At 36.7% G+C, this 23,107-nt stretch overlaps 1 protein-coding gene across 1 annotated transcript in view; it reads left to right on the forward strand.

The window, feature by feature from the left end:
- The window catches only part of LOC118832162 (ATP-binding cassette sub-family A member 3-like), a 259,116-nt gene that overhangs the window by 104,153 nt on the left and 131,856 nt on the right, over positions 1 to 23,107 (forward strand). Inside the window, exon 9 of the mRNA XM_036739579.1 lies at positions 10,476 to 10,649. Within this exon, the coding sequence (XP_036595474.1) occupies positions 10,476 to 10,649 (174 nt within the window). The remainder of the gene's footprint in view (positions 1 to 10,475; positions 10,650 to 23,107) is intronic.

Raw genomic sequence — 23,107 nt, forward strand, 5'->3', positions numbered from 1 at the left:
ATGGTGGTCTTGTCCATATTCCCAATTTTGGATAGTTCTCTAGTAACTTGGAGATACTTGGTGTTGACCCTTAGAGCTTCTTTTTTCAATGCATTGTACTAAAGAGTCTCACCAAATTCCATGTGACAGTTCTTAGCTAAGTCAAAAAGTAACGAACTCTTCCACCAGGGCTCAGGCCTACTTTAGCTGATAAGCCTGGGGATTATACTCTCTCAAATATATGGTTATACAATTTCACAGATCATATGTTACCCCCTTCCTTCTCTTGGTATTTGCAAAAGCTTGTCTTGACTCAAATACAATTAAAAAGGAAGTCGAGCTTCCCCACTTACAGGAAAAATCCTATCTCAATAGAACTTCCAACAAATATGGAAGATGTGGGGTTGACTGGAAGTTACCCCCTCACCTTCATTTGAGAAACCAAACTATACTAGTTGAAAATTTCTTTGGATTCTTGCAACACATGAGGCACCTGAAATTTCTCTCATAGATCCCTGCAACTCAAAAGGAGACTCCAAATGGTAGCAGACTAGCTTAAAAAGAAATTTTAAAAACTCAGAAAAACCCAAAACTCATGTGGGATTCTAAAAAGGGGATCAAACAATAAAGACCAGCTATGATGGTAAAGTAGAAGGAAGAATACAATCCACTTCTTCCTAATGATCATTCCACAAAGACCTAGAAAATATAGTACAGTCAGTCTTTATAGGAAAATCTGTTTTTCTAGGCCAATTTGGCATGGAGATACAGAGGTATGCAGACACTAGGAATGGAGTCTAGCCATCAGTTCTCAATGCAGAATCTTAAAGTATGAGGATTGAACTGTGGCCTACCACTATGGTTAGTTCAGTACAGCAGAGCCTAATATTGTGTTGGGAGCAGGAATAGATGCCAGCTAGGGACACTATTGCTCATATCCGGCTGATAAGGGGCTATGTACCCATGAATGGTAGAGCAGGATAAGTTGTGATAGTAGACTGTGGCTGTGTACTGCACAAAGAAAATGAAGTAGACAGCAGCTATATGTCTCTGACTCTGGGAGCAGAGAATTTCTCAGATTTAGCCCCTAGCTCATTCTGTAGTCAGCAGCCAAATAACTTGGGCAGTGTGGTGGATGAAAGATGAAATGACTGAGGAAACAAAGGTTCTATCTTCCAAACATATTGATTTATTAAGCCATGCATGCCAGTTGCCCAAGAAGTCCGGACTAGTCGCCTTCCTTAGCTTTGGCACTGGACCCCCAAATATAGGAGGAGACAGATTTTTATACATTAAAAACAATTAAATAAGGCCAATTAATTAAAAGAAAACAATTAACCAAGATGGAATATTAGGTAATTTGATTTCTAATTGGAGGAAAGATTAGGGACCTTCCAAGTCGGGAGGGGGAGAATGAAAAGGTACAATTCCCTGAAATCAGAAGAAGAGGAATCCTACTTCCCCCCCCCCCACCCAAGTGTCTGTAAATAATCAGAGGAACATAGAAACAATAACTGATTGATCAGATGAGGCCAGTTTTCAGATAAGACATATTGATTGCTTGAGATGTACAACTGTGAGAAAATTCCTTCCATCTGGTCAGCATAACCTAAGTCCTTAGTTAAGGGTCTCTAGGCTGCAGGTAGATGTGGTCCAGGTTCCCAGTCATAAGATGGAGTCAGTGTGGTTTACTCAATTCCCACCACCACTTGCAGTTCCAATCTCTTCAGTTCCCTCAGCAGGGGATTTGTTGCTTTGGATCTACAGAGCCTTTTAGCTAGCTGATGATTAGCTGGGTCTAGTACAGGGGTGGGGAACCTGCAGACTTGAGGCTACATGTGACCTTCTAGGTCCTTGAGTGTGGCCTTTTGACAGAATCCAAATCCTTTTATTAAGGGGATTTGTTCTGTGAAGTTTGGATTCAGTCAGGGCCACACTTGAGGACCTAGAGGGCCACAAGTGGCCTTGAGGTCACAGGTTCCCCACCCCTGGAATAAATGTTTGTTAAATATTTGTTGGTTCCCCACCCCTGACTAGTAGGAGTCTACAGGAGTTCCAACTAGGGAGAAGCTCAGATCAGGAGCTTGCAAAATGCAGATAAGAAGTTAGTGATCCTATCACCCTGCCTCAAACTACTTTGGGTATACTAAAAGCTCAGAAATCCCAAAGTCTGAGATCCTTGAAAAATGTAGTCTGTAACCAGAAAAAGCAACAGCAGGCACAAAGAGAATTCAAAAACACAACCAAAAATGTTCCAGACATTCCCACCAGAGGTACACAGAACCTGGCCAATACAGAGCCTGTTAAGTCCAAATTCAGGAATTACATATAAAAAGATCATGGGTGAGGTACCAAGAAGGAACATAAGTGCATAAGTAACATGAGTCAGTCATTTTATTAATAAAATCAAAAGCAAAATTTTTTAAAAAATCACATTAATAAGCAAAAAACTAGGAACTTTTTTAAAAAAATTGACAAAATGGTGAAACAGTAAGGCAATAATAACAATATAGATGATAATGGTGAAAATGCCTGTGTAGTTCTGTATCACAAAGACTCTCCACATAGAAGGTGGAAGAAGTAAACCATTTATTCAGACACCAGAGAACCATATCCCATAACCAAATGCTCAGCTCCCACAGCCAGTCAGTCCACTTCATCATAACAGCAAGGAACCCAAAACATTCAATACAGAAAATCACAACATGGAGCCTCAATATCCCAAAACCTCTCCGACCCCCTGCTGGGGTCTTCCCAAAACAAACTCACAGTACAGCTAATTCAGCCTGTTCAGCACTAGCAATCATGAGGGCAGCCCTTAGCAGCCACCAGCAGCCATATTCTCTCTCTCTCTCTCTCAGCATTTTCTGTGACATAATTTCCTTTTCCTGTCAGGAAGCTCCTCCCACCATGTGACTTAGGCTTCCTGTAAGCAGGTCGCATGGCCTATTAATGGGTGGGAAAGATCTTCAAATCAAAATTGCTAATACCAATGGTAGCTAATATAATTTTTAAAAAGAAAGGAAAATGAATTTACCAGGATCAAAAGTGAAAATGGTGAATTCACAACAAATGAAAAAATAACATACATTTTTACAAATTATTGACCAATTATATGCCAATAAAACTGATAAAATGAATGAATATTTACAAAAATAGAAATTTCCACATCAACAGCAAAAGAAATAGAGGACTTAACCCAATCTCAAAGATGAACTGAAGAAGCCATAAATGAGTTCCCAAAGGAAAAATCCCCAGAACCAGATGAATTTAAAAATAAATTCTATCAAACATTTAAAGAACAAATTAATTCAATATTAATAAGATATGTTAAAAAATAAGAAAATTATGTATAGTACCAAATTCTTTCTTTCATACAAATATTGCTTGGATACCTAAACCAGGGACAGTGAAAACACAAAGGAAATTTTAGATTAATATATTTAATGAATATTGATGCAAAATTTTAAATTAAATTTAAAACAAAACCATTTTCATTTTTTTTATTTTTTGAGCTGGCTGTTACATGATATAGTTTAGATCAACATTTTTGTTTCAATCTGGGCGTATCATTTTGGAGGTAGTATAGTACAGTGGAAAGAGACCAGACTCTGAAATAACAGGAGACAGGTTCAAATCACATCCCGGATTCTTATTTCTTTTTTTTTTTCAGAAGGGGAAAGGCAGGGCAATTGGGGCTAAGTGACTTGCCCAAGGTCACACAGCTAGTAAGTGTGTCAAGTGTCTGAGATTGGTTTTGAACTCAGGTCCTCCTGACTCCAGGGCTGGTGCTGTACTTACTGCACCACCTAACTGCCCCTCTAATTCTTATTTCTTATGTGAGTTAGGCAAATTGTTTAAACCTCTTCGTTTTGTTTTCCTTATCTATAAAATGAGGTTTGTTGTACTAGATGTCCTCCAAGGTGCTTTCTATTTAGCTGTGGTCCTATGAATTTTTACTTTAAATGTGTTTCATGGAAATACTAGTATTCGGTTTTTATTTTAATCTATAATCTTTTTCTCTTATAAAAGAGTTCAGGCCATTCACATTTAATATTATAACTTTTAGATTTAGTTTTTTTGCCCTTTTATGTTGTCAAAAAGAGAACAAGAGAAACTATGATCTTTCAACTTTCTTTCTTTCTAGAGAGGCTTAGCTCTCCCACACACATGCCTAACCATAGAACCCCAAAGAGAACAGAAGTAAACACTTCTATTCATTCCACACCTCACCAAAACAATGGCCAAAATCCAGCCAAAACTGAGAGAATTAACACCATGGAAAACAGTAAAAGCTACAATAAAGGGATCTGAATCTTGTGAGTGCTGATAAAGGAGCCATGACGGGGAAAATGTGAATTAATAAAATGCCAGTCACAATAAAAAATAGTATTAAGAAAAATCCATTAGGTAATAATATATTAAAACCATAATTCCACAATTATAAACAAAGCCAGAGAAAATCTGACTTGGCTATAAAGACTACAAAGACAGCTGAAAGAAATGAAGCAAGATTTAAATAATGAAATTAGAATCCAAGTGAGAGCTTGTGAGGAAAAAATTGGAAGGAGAATATGTAACTTAGGATAGGAGGACCTTACTGAAGAAATGGACTCACTAAAATATAAAGTAGAATAAACAACTAAGAAACTCCAGGGCACAACATAGAATTAGAACAAAGTTAAAATTGGTAAATAGAAGAAATTGTAAGGTATTTGTTTTAAAAAACAATTGACCCTTCCAACATGTCAAGGAGAGATAAGAATCATCATCTGAAAAAGCATAACCAAACAACATATATCATATTTCAAGAAATCACAAAAGAAAGTTGACTAGATCTATTAAAACCAGGGGGGGAAATGGAAATAGAATAACTCCAATCTCTTCTTGAAAGATACTTAAAATAGAAAACATTCAAGAATATCATAGCCAAATTCCAGAGCTTCCAAGTAAAATAAAAAAAAATACTGTGGATATCCAGAAAGATTTTAAGGATCAAAGAATCATAGTCATGATCATGTGGCATCATATATCAAGCTGTCTTGAAAGAGAGAAAATATTGGAATATGATTTTCCAAAGGCTTATGAGCTAGAATAACCTACTATATAAAATGAAGTCTAATCCTACAGGGCAAAGTAGAATTTTTTTTTAGAATATAAGATTTTCATGCACACAGAAAATACCATATCTGTATGGAAACCTTGAAATGCAGACACAAGAATCAAGAGAAACCTAGAAATGTACATTTGTTTGAGCAAATGGAAGAGGCTCAATGATGAAGTGCTTACATTCTAATGGGTGTGAAGAGATATGTCCTTTCAGGATTCATAGAGGGAGTTAGGGAACATACAAACACAGAATCTGATTGTGATTTTGTTCTGTTTCTTGGTCTTAAGGGAGAAAATATAGGAAGGGAAAAGAAATATACTAGAGAAGAGATGAGGAAAAAATGGGAGATAAATGGGGTACACAAGAAGAAGGGTATATAAACATGGATAGAAGGGTGAGGTACCAGGCATTTCATGATCCTCTTCTCTGAATAAAAAAAAGAACACATACATGGATTTTCATGTCAAAACAAAACTCAATAAGGAAATAAACAGGAATACGGAAAGGATAAATGGGGTTATATAAAGAGGGAACAGATCTGGAGAAGGAATTATTACAAGCAAAACAAATATTGATTTCAGAGATGAGAAAGATTAAAAATCATAGATCATGGTCTCTATTTGGTAAAAGAAGGAGGTGCAATGAATGAGAAAAAAAAATACATCACAAATTACTGTTAGTCCAATTCCATTTCCATTTCTTTCTACATACCCTTCTTTGTAAAAAGGGTAAGGGGGAAAGAGAAAAAAAGTGTAAAAGATAGTGATGAAGGAAAACACATTTAACATTCATAACCACAAATGTAAATGGAATTAACTCACCCATAAAAGTGTATGCTATCATAATGGATTAGGAAGCAGAATTCAATCATATGTTGTTTGAAACATCAGGATTTACATAGTTAAAATGAGAGACTGGAGCAGAATTTATTATGCTTCAAGTAAATTCAGAAAAGCAGGAGTAGGAATAACAATCTCAGACAAGCTAAAAGTTAAAATGGGCCTGGTTAAAAGAGCTAAGCATTGTTGTTGTTTACTCATTTGAATTGTTTCTGACCATGATCCCATTTTGGGCTTTTCTTGGCAAAGATACTGGAGTGGTTAGCCATTTCCTTCTCTGGATAATTTTCACAGATGAGACAAACAAGATTAGTAAATATCTGAGGTGGGATTTGTAGATGTCTTCCTGATTCCAAGCCCTGTGCTCCATCCACTTTACCACCTAGCTGCCTCAAAAGAGATAAGTTGGGAAACTATATTATGATGAAAGGTATGCTGATAGATAATGAAATGATATTACTACTTTATAAACATACACATATATACTCTGATTAACACAGCATCTGATTACTTAGAAAAAAAATTGAATCATAGGAAGAAAGAGACAGCAAAATGATAATAGGAATTCCACTGTGCCCCTCCAGACCTTTAGAAATATAACAAAAAATAAAGAAGTATAAGATTATAATTTTTAAAAAGTTATAAAATTTAGGTATGACAGATTTCTGGATATTAATGAATGAAAATGGAAAGGAACATGTTTATTTTTCATCTCTGCATGACACCTTTTCAAAACTGACCTTGTTTTATGACAAAATAAATTCATAAATGGACTGGTAACAAAACAGGAAAATTGTAAATGCTGGAGAAGATGTGGGAAAATTGGAACACTAATGCATTGTTGGTCGAGTTGTGAACTGATCCAACGATTTTAGAGAGCAATTTGGAACTATGCCCAAAGGACTATAAAAATATGCATACCCTTTGACCCAGAAATACTACTTCTAGATCTGTATCCCAAAGAGATCATAAAAATGGGAAAAGGACCCACATGTACAAAAATATTTATAGCAGCTCTTTTTGTGGTGGCCAAGAACTGGAAATTGAGGGGATGCCCATCAAGTGGAAATGGCTAAACAAGTTGTAGTATATGAATGTAGTGGAATACTATTGTGCTATAAGAAATGATAAGCAGGTAGACTTCAGAGAAACCTGGAAAGACATATATGAACTGATGCTGAATGAGGGGAACAGAACCAGGAAAACATTATACGTAATTACAGGCACATTGTGTGACAGCTAACTTTGATAGACTTGGCTCTTCTCAGCAATGCAAGGTTCTAGGACAACTGCAAGGGGCTCATGATGGAAAATGGGGAAATGCTATCAATATCCAGAGAACAAATTATAGAGTCCGAATGCAGATTGAAGCATACTATTTGCTCTCTCTCTTTTGTGTTTTGTTTTGTTTTGTTTCTTCTTTCTCGTGGTTCATTCCATTGGTTATAATTCTTCTTTATAACATGACTAATGTGAAAATGTTTAATATGAATGTATATGTATAACCTATATCAGATTGCATGCCGTCTTGGGGAGGAAAAGGAGAAGGAGGGGGAGAAAATTTAAAACTTAAAAGCTTGTGGAGCTGAATGTTGTAAACTAATAAATAAATAAATGAAAAAGAAAAAGAAATAACTGGTAAAGCAAAAATATTAAAACGTAACCTTTCAGATAACAGAATAAAAATTATAATCAATAAATGGCTTTTGAAGCAAGAATTCAAACTTAAATGAGACTAAATAATTTTATACTAAATAATTGCATTATTAAAGAATAAGTCATAGAAACAATAGGTAATTTTATAAAACAACAATGGCTACAATAGACAATATCCCAAGCTTATACCAAAACAGTCTTTAGAGGGAAAATTACGTCTCAACACTTCCCATCAGAAAAAGAGGAAGAAAACAACAAATTTAAAAACTACAACCAAATACAAAACTATAAATTCTCAATATCAAAGAAGATAAACAGAATTGCATGTAAACATTACATTAAATTGACAAAGCCAAGAGCTAGTTTTTAAAAGAAGCTAATGAAATAAATTATTTTTCATCTGATTTTTTAAAAAGCGAGGAAAACAAAATTGCTACTCTAAAAATGAAAAGGGAGACTACAACAAATGAAGAAAATAAAAAGTCATTAGAAAGCATTTTGCCTAATTATATAACAACAAAACTAATGATTCAAGATAAATTTTATATGTATGCAGATTAATAGAACAAGAAATAAAGAATTTATTTAAAATATTTTTTATTTTTAGTCTGAATTCTTTATTTTCTTCAGTATTTTGGTGGGTCTCCTGTAGCAAGCTGTTGACTCATTTTTTCATGATTTTCTTGCATCACTCTTATTTCTCTTCCCAATTTTTCTACTACTACTTTTGTTGACTTCTTCTGGCTGTATGTTTTGATCTTCTTTGTCACCAAAAAGGATTCTATAGTCTGAATCCTTTTATGCTGCCTGCTCATTTTCCCAGCCAATTACTTAACTTTTGAGCTTTGTCAGGGTTTTACTGCTTTCAGAGTGGAGAGTGCTTTGTCCCAAGCTTCAGGGGTTTTGCACTGCTGTTTTCAGAGCTACTTCTATTCTGAGGTGGTATGATATTTCTCTCCTGGCCTGTGCTCTGGTCTGTGAGTGCAAGCACTCCTTTCTGCTGTGTAACTACCAGGAGGACTCCCTCTCCACAGCCACCATAAGCTCTGCCACACCAGTGGTCCTCCTCCCCCAAGGACTGCAAACCAGGACTGCGACCCAGATTCAAGCAGGGTAAAACAAGAGAATCCTGCCTCAGTGCCAGCAAAGGGATCCCTGCACTCCCACTCTGATCAGCTGCTTGATTCCCCGCACCATCTGTGGGCTTGGAGCTCCAGAAGCAGCCACCACTGCTGCAGCCACCTCTGCCACCCTGGACCTGGGGCTGGCCCACAGCCTTCTCTCACCCAGGTCCAACGGTTTTCCCACTGACTTGCTAAGTTGTCTTTGGTGTTTGTGGGTTGAGAAGTCTGGAAACTGCCAGTGAGTCAGTGCCCCAAGGCCTGCTCCGCCCAGTCTGCTCGGGCCTGGTCTGTCCTGGTGCTGCCCATGTTGGGCTGCGCTCTACTCCCAGCATGGTGCAATAGATCTTTCCCAGCGACCATCCAGGCCATCTTGGGCAAGAAACTCATTTCACTCTGTCATTTTGTGGGTTCTGTAGCTCTAGAATTTGTTTGGAGTCATTTTTTACAGGTGTTTGGAGTGACTTGGGGGTGAGTTCAAGCAAGTCCCTGTTTTCACACTGCCATGTTGGCTCCGTCCCTCTAGTTCTGAATTCTTTACCTCCTTCTAGCTCCTCCCCAACCTATTGAGAAGGTAAGAGATCTGATGCCTATTATACATATGAAGTTCATCAATTCTCTCTCTGGAGATGGATAGCATTTTTATAATGAGGCCTTTGGAATTGTGGATCATTTTATTGATCAGAGTAGCTAAATCTTTCAAAGTTGATTGTCATTACCATAGTAACATACTTATATAGTCTACTTGAATATCCCAGTTATGTAAGAAAATAAGATTTTCTACTATTCCTCTTCTTTATTCCCTAGTATATTCCTCCCCACCCCAACTTTTTTTTCTTTCCAGATCATTAAAACATAACAAAACCACTCCCAGACCCTCTCCTCTGCTTTAATTGACTCCCTGTGTGATTCCTATTGACATTACAGTTTGGGGGCGGGGGAGCACTTATATCATCCTCCAACCCCTTTTGGAATGAAAAGACAATCTGAGAATGGCTATAATGTTTCTGGGAGTTTTCAATTTGGGGTTTCTTTTAGTAGATGGTTCACTACATTCTTTATATCTTCACTTTGCTCTCTTGTTCTGATATATTAGGAAAGTTTTCTTTCATGAATTCTTAAAATATGCTATCCAAGCTCTTTTATTTTAATCATGGCTTTCAATTACTGTAATGATTCTTAAATGATCTCTCCTCGATCTGTTTCCCACATTTTCTCTTATTTTTTTGACTTTGTTTTTACTATTTCTTGTTTTCTCAAGGAATCATTAACTTTTGTCCAGTTCGTTCTAATTTTCAAAGAGTCTGTTAGTTGAGTAAGGTTTTGTCTGTCTTACCCTAAGTAATTAAACTCCTTCTAAGTCTTTCCTACAGAGTTCTCACTTTTTATAAAATTTTTTCGTCTAGTGTTTTCATTTCATTTTAACCTAGCAATGGCTAAATCTGTTCCCCAAATAGGTTAAAGAAAGACTAAAAGGACCAGTGTGTATAAAAATGTTTTTAGCGGTCCCACTCTCTTTAATATCACTAATAACTCAGATGAAGACGTAACTAGTATTTATCTAAAGTTTGTAGATGGGATAAAACTCAAGGATAGCTACCAAACTAGAGAAGAGAATAGAAGTCTAAAAATATTTTGACAGGCTAGTATTATGGGACAAGATAATATGATGGTAAGATGAAGATTGATAAGGATAAATATAAAATCCTATAATAGTGTATGGATATTATTTGTTGGAAATTATTTAACTTCTTCTTTTTGCTTTTGTAGCTAACCTAGCAGTTGCCACAGGAGGTGTTATCTATTTCCTCTCCTATCTTCCATTCTTCTACATCAGTATTAACATCTTCCATGTGACTCACCATATAAAGCTAGTCTGCTGTCTCTTTTCAAATGTTGCCATGGCATTGGGGGTACTTTTCATGATCAGACTTGAAGGAAAAGGTAAGCATGGTTTTTCTCAATTGTTTCTTGACCATTTTGATACCTAGAGACATTGGGGGTAAGGGTGGTATAAATAATGCTAGCCTGATTTTTCTTTTCCAAATAAAACTATAAGTGCCAAAACTTTGTCTTTTTCTCATCAGTAAAAATTAATTTTTGTATTCAATATGTTTAAATGTAACACATTTTAAAATACATTTAAAATGTAATTAGTTCAATAAGTTGTTTTTCATCTTGAATGCACATTTAGTGCATACAGATCTTTTCATTAAATAAGCATTTACTGAGTGGCTACCATCTCTCCCTGACTTCAAGCAGTTTATAGGTTATTTGGAGACATAAGACTAATACTTGTAAAACAATTAGGACAAACTGAAGAGCTAAACTATATGGTACATATTATAGATTATAAGAACTATAGGAGTTCAGAGATGTTAGAGTATCAACTGAAATATTTTCTGGCTTTGTTGAGAAGATTGACCTGAGTTAGGCCTTAAATTTGTAAGATTTGTCTAGGAATAGAAAGGTAGAGAGGGCATTTGAAAGTATAGAAGATAGGTCTGAAGTCATGGAAATGGAAAAGAGAATGTTCCAGAAAAGTGAGTAGATTAGGTTAATTTGAGTGCAAGGTATATTCTGGAGGTTAATGGGAAATAAGTGGATAAATAGGGTCATCCTGTGTTACAGAGGGCCATGTAAATCTGAAAAATTTGCACTTCATTCAGGAAGTAAGAATGAACATTATAGGTTTTTGAAGAAAAGAGTGTCTTGATGTAAGTGAACTTAAAAGGTAATTAATCTAGAGGTGGTACAGAGTCTAGGGGGGAAATTAGGGGGATTAGAGGGAAAAAGTCAAGAGAAACCAGTTTAGAAAATTGTCTTAGAAATCCACACGTGAGATAATGGATCAAAATAGTGCTATTAGGAACCAAGAAGAATACCTTATTTATTACAAAGTATTTATTGATTTCTTCCCTTTGGCTTTGCATCCAATATAGAAATTGCCTTAGCTAGATGAAACAGTAGGTAAGAGTGCTGGATCTGGAGTCAGAAAAACCTGAGTTCATATCCTGCCTCAGACGCTTAGTAGTTGCCTGATGCGGGGCAAGTCACTTAACCTCTCACAGATTAGTTTCCTTCACTGTAAAATGAGAATAATGATAGCACCTTTCTCATAGGTTGTGAGAATCAAATGAAACATCTTTGCAGAACCTTAAGGTACTATAAAAATACAACAAAGTTCTATTTTTTTTTAAATTTCTTTTTGTTATTAACCAGAGAATCAACAATAAACTTGAGTATTTCTATATACAAAGAACAAAAAAGAAGATTGCATACCAAGCCACATATGGTTTAAGTGTATATTAAGTTTAGCATAGTAATAACAAGATTGCCTTGTTTATGTCCCTTCTGAACTTTTTTCTTCTATATTATTTTTTTCTTTTTTAAACTTTTTTATTTAGTATTTTATTTTTTCCCAATTACATGTAAAAACAATTTTAACATTTGTTTTTTTAAAACTTTTTGTTCCAAATTCTCTCCCTTCCTCCCTCCCCACTCCCACCCCGTATTGAGATGGCAAGCAATTCAAAATAGGTTATACTTGTGTAGTTATGCAAAACATTTCCAAGGAAGAAAACATAGACAAAAAAAAACTCAAGAAAAATAAAATAGAAAAGTATGCTTCAATATTAGCTAGCATTTACATAGCACTTTTAAGTTTTGCAAAGTGCTTTACATATTTATCTTGCTCAATCCTCTCCATTGATATGATCATATAATTTTGATTTTTTTTATTAATATAGTCTATGTTTAGTTTTTTTCAAGTATTGAACTAACCTTGTGTTCCTTGTATAAATCCAAACTAGTTAGAGTATATGATTTTTTAGATAAATTGCTATGAGCTCTTTGCCAACATTTTATTTAACATCTTTTCATCAATATTAATTAGGGATATTGGTCTATAGTTTTTGTTCTTTTTTTTTACTTTCTTGTTTTAGGTATCAAGACCATATATATATCATAGAACAAATTTGGTAGGATTCTTTTCCTATTTTTACAAACATTTTCTGTATGATTTTGGAATTCATTGTTCTTTGAATGTTTGGTAAAATGTAAATTTGTATGGTTCTGGTTTTTTTTTCCCTTTTGGGAGTTGCTGTGATTGCTTTTTAAAGATTTTCCCTTGTTCAAGAATACTTGAAAATAAATAACCAGTAAACATTTTTTTCAGTGTGTAATATATACTATTCTGTTTAAGGCCCATTTTTTCCCCATCACTGAAGGGCATGGTTTTGAAGTGTGGAAGTCAGGAACAGGGCTGTGAATGTAATAAAGGGCAGTCTAGGCCCCTCCACAAAACAATGGCACCAGGAGGAACTTACCAATGACTGAAGGGGGTGGACCTCACAGAGGGTACCTTTCAAGAGCACTTTTAGTCTTTGTGATGAGTCCAGAAGCCATATTGCAAAGGATTAAGTAGCTAGTGAAAGGAAGAGGAAGTGGAGACAGTGAGCATAGGGATGGGAAATGGCTTGAGGTGATGGTAGGGTCTAGTAAGAAAATTTTAATAATGGGAGAGCCTTGGGCATATTGAATGAGCTAAGGAAGGAACCAGCAGATGGGAAGAGATTGAAGATTTGGAAAGGGGATGATTTAAGTTACAATATGCTGGAGGAGGGAGGGAACGAGCTGAGGAAACATGTAGATGAGCCAGCCATGATGAAGAGGGGGGAACCTTCATTGTTAAAGGCTTAGGGAAAGGACAGTAGGCTTTGATTCCAAGGGTTTTGAGATGAAGGGAGGAGAAATATTTCTTTTTCTCAGCAGGTATTGCAGATTTTTGAGGCAGGTGACTCTTTAGGCTGTTAGTCTATGAATTATATTCCTCGTGGTCAACAGCATGAGCATCATGCTACATGAAAGAGAGATGTAGGCCAATAGAAGATGCTAGAGCCACAGTGCCTGGTAATCTTAGAGTAGTGGGACAGGAGAAGAGGAATTAAAGAGGAAGGAGGAAGGCCAGGGAAAGAGAAGTAAATTGTATGGAAGGGTAGCCAGCCTAGGCACCTTAATGTCCTTTTTTAGTATGACTTTAGTGACAAAAAGCACTCCTGATGTTCCACCAAGAAAAAATTGCAAAACACAAGTAGGTTCCATGTTTGGATGCTATATACTGAAACAAGCCCTTTAACAGGAAACAAAGGCTTTTATTTGGTGATTAGAAACTTAAAGTTCTTCAAATTCAAGTACCTGGGAGAATATCTGTGACCTTGGCTCATTAATATGAATGAGTTTCAGTGTAAATTCCTGTTTTGAAAAGGGGAAAAGTTAAAAATCAAGAAGTCACTGGGACCTGACTGAAGCAGGGGCAAAGGTAAGGTAGGATATAACTTAGTGGAAATGAGAATAAAATTAGGAGGCTGCATTTTATATATAAAAGATTGGTCTGCCTGGTGGGACTAGAGAAATATATCCAGTCTCATTAGAGTGAACAAGGTGTTCCTTGAAGAAGTAAAACTTTGAGAGGAAAACAAAGAAGGAAAATCTTGGATCTGTGTCAAGAGAAGGTAGAGAAGAATATCACACAGATTAGGAAGAGAAGAACTACTGAACCATTTCAGCTGTGTAATAGTTTTGAAACTCTTTGAAAGAAGGTAGAATTATACTTTTTGAGGAAGAAGAAGCATCTTATACTCCACAGAATAATGCTGTTGCTCTGAGAGAGGGCATCCATTGTTGGTTACCTGAAAAAGAGATGTGCCTCTTCTGTATGCTGATGACTCCTTACTTAGGGTTATAAAGGTAGGGATGTATCAACTTGGCATGAACATGTGGGAGTTATGCTATCTTCCTGAGGTATGTATCTGAAAGTCTATTGCACCTTAGATTTTTGGAAGAACAGTTTTCAAAAATTTTAGAGTAAGGAGTATTAGCCTTTTTTCAGATCATAGACCCCTTTGGCAATCTGGTGGAGCCTATGGAACCTCCTCAGAATAATATTTTTAAATTCATAATATAAAATGTATTTGATTACAAAGGAAACAAATTATATTAAAATGCAATTATTAAAATATTTTTAAAAACAAGTTTATGAATCCTAGATTAAGAACCACTGGCTTAGGAAAAGGATAGGTAGAATAATAGTAGATGAAAATCCTATAGAGAAAGTTAGTCAAAGAATGAGAAGCTCGCAAGAATGAAATTCTGAAGACACTAAGAAAAATAATTTTGATGAAATGGAAAGGGAAAAGTTGTCTGAAGAGACTGATGATCAACGTGGAATTAAGGCTGAAAAACAGTGTACTGAAACCCGATGTAAACTGCTTTCTCCAAAGTTACCAATTACTTTTCGTTATCAGACTTGATGTTCTTTTCTAACTTTTTATCTTTCTTGACCTCTCTCTATGGCATTTGATACCATTCAACCTTCTCATGAATAGTGTCACTTCTCAGGGTTTTTGTGACACTGTTCTCTCCTGTTTCTTTTCCTGGATTCAGGAAGACCTACGTTCACATGTGGCTTCAGACACTTAGTAGCTGTGTAACTCTGGGCAAGTCACTTAGATTCTGTTTGCCCCAGTTTCCTCATCTATAAAATTGGGATAATAATATTACCCCCTAGGGTTGTTGTGAAGATCAAATAAGATAATAATTTTAAAGAACTTATCACAGTGCCTGGAACATAGTAAGTGCCATGTAAATGTTAGCTATTATTTATTGTCATCATCATAATTTTCTTTCTCTCTCTCTGACTTGTCTTTCTTAGTCTCCTTTGCTGAGTCTTCATCCATATCATACCTCATAACAGCAGATATATTTATGGCTCTATCTTGAGCCCTTTTCTCTTTTCTCTCTCTCTGCTTTAATTTGGTGGCCTTATGAGATTCCATGGATTTAATTGCTTCTATGTAAACCACCTCTATGAAAAGTCTGAAAGAGAAGAAAGAATAATAATGAGAAAATAATATGGTGTACAATTAAGAAAAATTAACCCTGAATTATTTAAACTATTAAAAGTAAAATGGAAACTGGGCAACAGACATCATGTGAAGTGCAGAAATCTTATAAATAAAATAATTTCATTTCAAAATTAAACCAGTATAAATCAGTTGCTACAACAAGAAGACCAAAAGAACAAACATTTGGCTTATTTGCCAAATGGAGAAAGATGGCTGCCAAAGGCAATACCAAATTAAAATATAAATTTGTATGTAAGATCTTATAAGGAATGACAATAGCTGAATGTGTGCAATATTCCCTCATAAAGCAAAGAGAGTTAACTTCCTAGGAGATAACTGTAATCACTTAAGTCAGTTTGGCCTAAACAAGAGAGAGAGAAGATCAACAGAGCAAAATGGGTAATTTTGATTACAGGAAATGTTATCTGATTTTAACTGAGCCCTTACTATTATGTGACCATCCACATATTTTTCACTGATTGACTTCCCATCACACTTTCCACAGTGATCATTCTAAACTGTCTCTTCTCTCCTCAAATTTCTCAGCTGACTTTTTCCCCTCCCTCAGCTAAGGATTTACCTCCTACTGAACTAAGAAAAAAGAAGCCATCCATCCATCACTATTTTCTACCTCAGAAGTACTTTTCACCACCTCCCATTATTTTTTCTTTTGTTTCCATATCTCAAGAAGTGACCTCTTTCCATGTCAAGATCAACTTGTTCAGCTCATCCTCTTAGACTGTGTGTCGTCTGAGGGCATAATCCTTCAATCATTCCCTGTTTCCTATCTTCACTGTTTATTCACTGGCTCTTTCCCTATTGCCTACACACCTGACCTGGTCTCCCTAGTGTTAAATAAGGTTCAGTTGACCCTGCCTTTTCCTCCAGCTATCGTTCTGTTTCCTCTCTCTCACAACCAAGCTCCAAGTAACAAATATATACTCTTGGTGCTGCCATTTTTTTCCCTCTCACTCACTTCTCAAACCCCTGCAATCTGTCTTCTGACCTTATCAGTTAATTGAACCTATTCTAGAGTCAACAATCTGTTGTTTTAAAATTTAAATAAGTTTTGGTGATGTCTTTTTAATTTCACCATAGTTTCCCCACTGTTTCTTCATCTCCCCCTCTCAACGAGTCATCCCACGTAACACATAGTATTTTTAAAGATAAAGAAGAAAAAGTGGAAAATAATCAGCATAACTGACCAATAAATACTGAAAGTATGTGCAATATACTTCACTTGTGGAACTCCTACTTCTGCAAAGGGATGGGGGTGAAGGTACTCTCATGTGTCTTCTTTCAAGCCTTACTTCTTTATATTTTATAACATTTACTTTTGATTTTTTATAGCTCTTAAAGTAGTTGTAATCATAAACTGTTTTCTTGACTCTGCTTACTGCACTCGGCATCAGTTCGTATAGATCTTTTCATGCTTCTCTGTATTTATCACATTTGTCATTTATACAGCACAGTAATATTCCATTAAATTCACGTACTATGTTTTGTTTATCCATTTCTCAATCAATGGGCATCTTCTTTGTTTCCAGTTCTTGGCTATCTTAAAAAATGTCGCTATATTTTGGTGTATATGGGGACTTTCTTTTTTTCAATGGCTTCCTTCAAATGTAAGTCCAGTGATGGGCTTTCTCAGTTAAAGGGGATGGACATTTTAGTCACTTCATTGGCATAATTTCAACTTGCTTTCCAAAATGATTGTACTGATTCACAGCTTCACTGACAGCACACTGGTGTGCCTATCTTCTCATTACCCTTCCAACATTGACTATTTCCATCTTTCATCGTCTTTACCAATTTGCCGAGTGTGAGGTACAACGTCAGGGTGGTTTTGATGTGAATTTTTCTTATTATTAGTGAATTAAAACATTCTTTCATGATTGTGACTAATTTGCAATTCTTCTTTTGAGAACTGTTTATTCATATGCTATAGTTATCTATCTTTTGAGGAATGGCTGCAGTGATTTCTTAAGTGACAAATCCAGTGATCTTTTCCCAATTCTTATTCTACTTGACCTCTCTGCATGTTGACACTTTTGACATCTCCCCTCCTGAGATGCTTTCTCCTCCCTTTGTTTCTTTGGCTAATTTCTCCTGGTGTATCTCCTATGCATCTCACCATTCTTTCTCATTATCTTTCTCCAGTCCCTGTTGTGTGAACATCTCCAGAGCCTGTCTTAGGCCTTCTTTTTCTGTCTACCCTCTTGATAAACTCATCAGCTCTCATGAGCTCGATTACCAGATTATTATTTCTAAGCATGTGACTCAGATCCTTATATTCATCCATAATCTTTTCCCTGAATTTTAGTCCTGCAATGCCAACTAACTACTGGAGATATTTACTTTGTTGTCATAGGTATCTCAAGATCAACATATCCAAAATCAAAATAATTATATTTCCCAGAAACACAATGCTTCCTACAAAACCCTTATTTCTATCAAGGGTACCACCAACCTTCCACTTAATTGTATTCAGAACCTTAAAATCATCTTATAATTTACCTTCTTCTTTATCTCCCATATCTAATCAGTTCTTAGTCTTCTCAATTCTACCTCCAGAAAAATCTCTTATATCATCCCCTACATACACACAGACTCTGCATTGATACAGGCTCTTGTCACCTACTACAGTGTACTACTACAGTGGTTTCCAATTTGGCCTCACAATTTTCAGTTACTTCCTTCTGAAATCCACCCTCCTAACAACTGTCAAATTGATATTCTTAAAACATAGGTCTGATCATGTCACTCCCTTTTTCAAAAATCTTCATTGGCTTTTTGTTTCTTCTAGGAGAATTAATAGGATAAAATACGAAATCCTTAGCCTGATATTTAAATCCCTTCCCTATCTGACTTCCATTTTCCCCATCTTATTTCATTTTATTCCGCTTCATGCATGCTTCATTTTAGTCAGACTGGCTTGCCATTCCTCCTGTGTGACATCCCGACTTCTTCCTCAATGCCTATGCACAGGCGGTACCAAATGTCTGGAATGTGCTCCCTCTTCATCTCCACTTTGTAAATAAGAAATATCAAACATGCAGGCCAAGAAGAGTGGGGAACCTTGTTAAGATGCATTTGGGAAATATTTAACAGGTTGAAACATGATAAAAACATAAATAATATTAATATGTAGTTTTCTAAGTCAATTGCAGCCCTCAGGGATCCTTATGTACGGTTTAGTGACCCCCGTTTCTATATGAGTTTGTCACTACTGGTGTAGATTGTCTTCCTTCAGTACGCTGCTCAGGCGTTGCCGTCTGCATGCAGAATTGCTGTTCCCTTCACTTAGTGCTTGCTCCCTCTTGAAATTGTTTTGTGTTTACTTTTGTTTATCTGTGTATGCATTGTATTTTCCAGTAGAATCTTAACTCCTTGATAACAGGTGCTGCTTTGTTTTTGTCTGTATCCCCATCATTTTATGCACAGAAATGAATGTTTGTTCGTTTGATTTGAGGAAATATTAATTCAGGGTTAAAGGCATTGTATCAACAAAAATGGTAATGATAATAACAAAAGAATTCCCTCTGGGGGCAGCAAGGTCGTGCAGTGAATAGAGCACTGGCCCTGGAGTCAGGAGGACCTGAGTTCAAATCCAGCCTCAGACACTTGACACACTAGCTGTGTGACCTTGGGCAAGTCACTTAACCCCAATTGCCCTGCCTTCCCCCCTCCAAAAAAACCAAAATTAAAAAAAAAAAGAATTCCCTTCATACATAAAGTATACTCTTCCACAGATTCCCATTCCACCGGCAGGGAAAAGCAGCCAGATAATATGCTTAGGGAAAAGCCATAGCAAAGAGACACTTGGAAGAGGGAACAAATGTAATGTGGCAATGTCAAGATCTTGAGGCCACATCCCTATTGAAACAATTCTCTCCCTCCTAAGTGGTTGCTTGTCACTCCCCTGCCATGGTGTTGGTCTAGTAATGCTCATTCTGTGGTGCTGCCATCTGTCGATTTCCTCCTGAATTTTAGCTGTTAGAAGTCTTTTGTTGGATCATGATTGTACAGGATTTTTTGTGAGTCAGACCCACAGCTCTAACCTGTCAGGCCTGGAGTTTCATTTTAGCAAAACTAGGAAGGTGGAGTAGATCCAGAAAACTTTGTGCTGTGTTCCTATAATTACATGGAAATTACCACTCTTTCTACATTGGGACTAAGACAAGATAAAAAGGAACATTAATGAGTTTCCATAATTGAGCTACTTTTAGATGATTGAGGTTTTTGGGAGAGGTTTCTCAAAAATTAGTTAGCAGAGTATATAGGACCCAAAGCCTTGCTCAGCAATATAATGGGGAGCAGGTGGAGGGTCGTTGTTTTGCCACATAACCTGGAAGGCAACCAGGGGAAAAACAAGAAACATTTGAGATAGTAGTGCTGGGTGTCATCAGGAGGCCCTTATTATTTGGGCTTTGGGAGTATTAAATTCACCACAGACTGTTTCAGGGGGTAGTTAACCTAATCACTTGACTTAGAACTAAAAGTAAAGCTCAAGAAAACAAAAAGAACCAATATAAAGATAGGAGAACAATCTTGGCTGGGAATGAGGTAGGAATTGTTAGTATCATAAACTTAAAGTTAGAGGAACCTCAGAAACTTTTTTATCAATCCAACTCCTTTATTTTACAAAATAGAAAACCGATACTTAGAGCGGCACTTTTTGATGTAGTAAAAACTGGAAACAAAATGGATGCCCATCGTTTGGGGAATGACTAAATAAATTATGGTGTATGAATACAATGGAAAATTATTTTACCATGAGAAAGAAAAAAAGAGAAGACTTATATAAAGCAAATCAGAGTGAAGTGAGAATAGTTTGTACCATAACTACATTAATGTAAAGGTGAACAACTATGAAAAGACTTAAGAACTCATGATCAATCAATGAACCAGTCAAGATTTCAAAATATTAATGATAGAGCCCTCAGCAATATTCCATTCAGGGTTTTTTTTAACAAAAATTATTTTGGCAGCAAGATTATGGGTAGACAGAAATAAGACATAGAAAGTCTTGGTGCAGGGGGTGGAGCCAAGATGGCAGAGTAAAAGCAGGGACTTGCTTAAGCTCTCCCCCAAACTCTTTCAAATACCTGTAAAAAATGACTCTAAACAAATTCTAGAGCAGCAGAACCCACAAAATGACAGAGTGAAACAAATTTCCAGCCCAAAACAATCTGGAAGGTCAACAGGAAAGGTCTGTTGCACCAGGCTGGGAGAGCAGCGCAGTCCAGTGTGGGCTGTGCCAGTATACAGATGGGGCTGGAGCAGACCTCAGGGGACTGAATCACTGGCAGCTGTGGCAGTTTCCAGACTTCTTAAGCATAAATGCCAAAGATAATTTAGCAGATCAGTGGGAAAGTTCTTTCCAGATCTGAGTGAGAGAGGAGTGTGGTCCAGCCCCAGGGTGGCAGAGGTGGTGACGGTGGCAGTGGCAGCGGCAGCAGTGACTGCTTCCCAAGCTCTTGGCCCACAGACAGTGGGGGGATTGAGCAGCTGATCTGAAGGGGATTGCAGGGATCTCTTTGCTGGCACTGAAGCAGGATTCCCTTGCTTTGCCCTGCTTGGATCTGGGTCTCAGTCCTTGGTGGTGGTCCTGGGGTGAGGAGGGGTGGGGCACTGGTGTGGTGGAGCTTGTGGCTGCAGTGGAGAGGGAATCCTCCTCACAGTTCCAAGGCAGAAAAGAGTGCTTGTGGTCATTCAGACAAGAGCACATACCAGGAAAGGAGTAAACACCTCTCCTTTGATCATACCACCTTGGAAGAACTGAAAATTTGCAGGTCGCTAGAAGTATCTCTGAAAACAGATGTACAAAACTGAAGTATACCATACACACTGAAAGCAGAGTCTTACCTTAACAAAGAGTTAAAAAATCAAGCGTATGGCTGGGAAAATGAGCAAACAGCATAAAAACTCAGACTATAGCATTTTATAGCATTTGGTAACAAAAAAGATCAAAACATACAACCAGAAGAATATAACAAAGTCAAAGATCCTACATCAAAAGCCTCCAAGAAAAATATGAATTAGTCACAGGCCATGGAAGAGCTCAAAAAGCATTTTGAAAATCAAGTAAGAGAAGTAGAGGCAAAATTGGGAAGAGAAAAGAGAGCGATGCAAGAAAATCTTGAAAAAACAAGTCAATAGCTTGCTAAAGAAGACCCAGAAAAATAATAAAGAAAATAACTAACCCAAATGGCAAAAGAGGCCCAAAAAGCCAAAGAGGAGAAGAATGCATTAAAAAGCAGAATTGGTCAAATGCAAAAGGAAGTCCAAAAGCTCACTGAAGAAAGTAATTCCTTAAAAATTAGAATAGAGCAAATGGAAGCTAATGACTCTACAAGAAATCAAGAAGTTGTAAAACAGAACCAAAAGAATGAAAAAATAGAAGACAATGTGAAATATCTCATTGGAAAAACCACTGACCTGGAGAATAGATCCAAGAGAGATAATTTAGAAGTTACTGGACAACCTGCAAGCCATGATCAAAAAGAGCCTAGACATCATCTTTCAAGAAATTAGCAAAAGAAAACTGCCCCAATATTCTAGAATCAGAGGGTAAAATAGAAATTGAAAGAATCCACTGATTACCTCCTGAAAAAGATTCCAAAAGGAACTGAGGCCAGCTCTGCCCACCCAAAGGTCATTTGGGGAAGAGACCCAGGCTAGTGAATTGTGAGATTTAGCCTCCAATGAAACTGCCTTCAGAGGGGAGGGCTGACTGGGGAACAGGGCAACCAGAATATATGCCATTTTGGAATGGGGGGGAGGGTAGAAATGGGGAGAAAATTTGTAATTCAAACTCTTGTGAAAATCAATGCTGAAAACTAAATATGTTAAATAAATAAATTTAAATTAAAAAAAAAAGAAACTACCTTCAGAGGGGAGGGAGTCAGGAATGAGTGATTAGGAAAATGAGGGAGGGGGGAAGATTGAAAGTACTAAAGACTTTAGGAGGAAGAAATCTCAAAAGACCTTTAACATAAAAAGATAAATCAATAGGAAAAACAGCAAATAAGACATGCAGATCAAGTAAATGAGTTCAGACATCTATGCATAAATACTGCACAACAAAAGAAAATGATCCAACACTTGGTGAGACAGAAGACCCTTTGGAATTTGAGAACAGTACCTACAGTGTGCTGTTCCTGAGTGGCTTAAAGGAAAAATGAAAATTTCGAGAGAAGAGCATATGTCCTGCATAGCAAAAATAATAAGCAGAATAGAAAAACTTCAGTCTGTAATGGCAAACCTTACCAAAGGAAAAAGAGAAGAGGGAACAAAAGATTGGGAATGCACATGTGCAAAAGTGAAGGACAACAAAGAAGAGAAGCAGAACACAAGAACATTAAAACAAAATAAGATCACTTTGCAAGCAAAACACATGGATCTCAGACATAGGGGAAGTTGGAATCCCTGGTGACAACTGGCACTTGGAAGAATGGGAGAGCATAGACACCAGGAGATTTCCAAGCAAATGTA

The sequence above is a fragment of the Trichosurus vulpecula genome, chromosome 9, assembly GCF_011100635.1.
Source record: "Trichosurus vulpecula isolate mTriVul1 chromosome 9, mTriVul1.pri, whole genome shotgun sequence".
Taxonomy (NCBI): Eukaryota; Metazoa; Chordata; class Mammalia; order Diprotodontia; family Phalangeridae; genus Trichosurus; species Trichosurus vulpecula.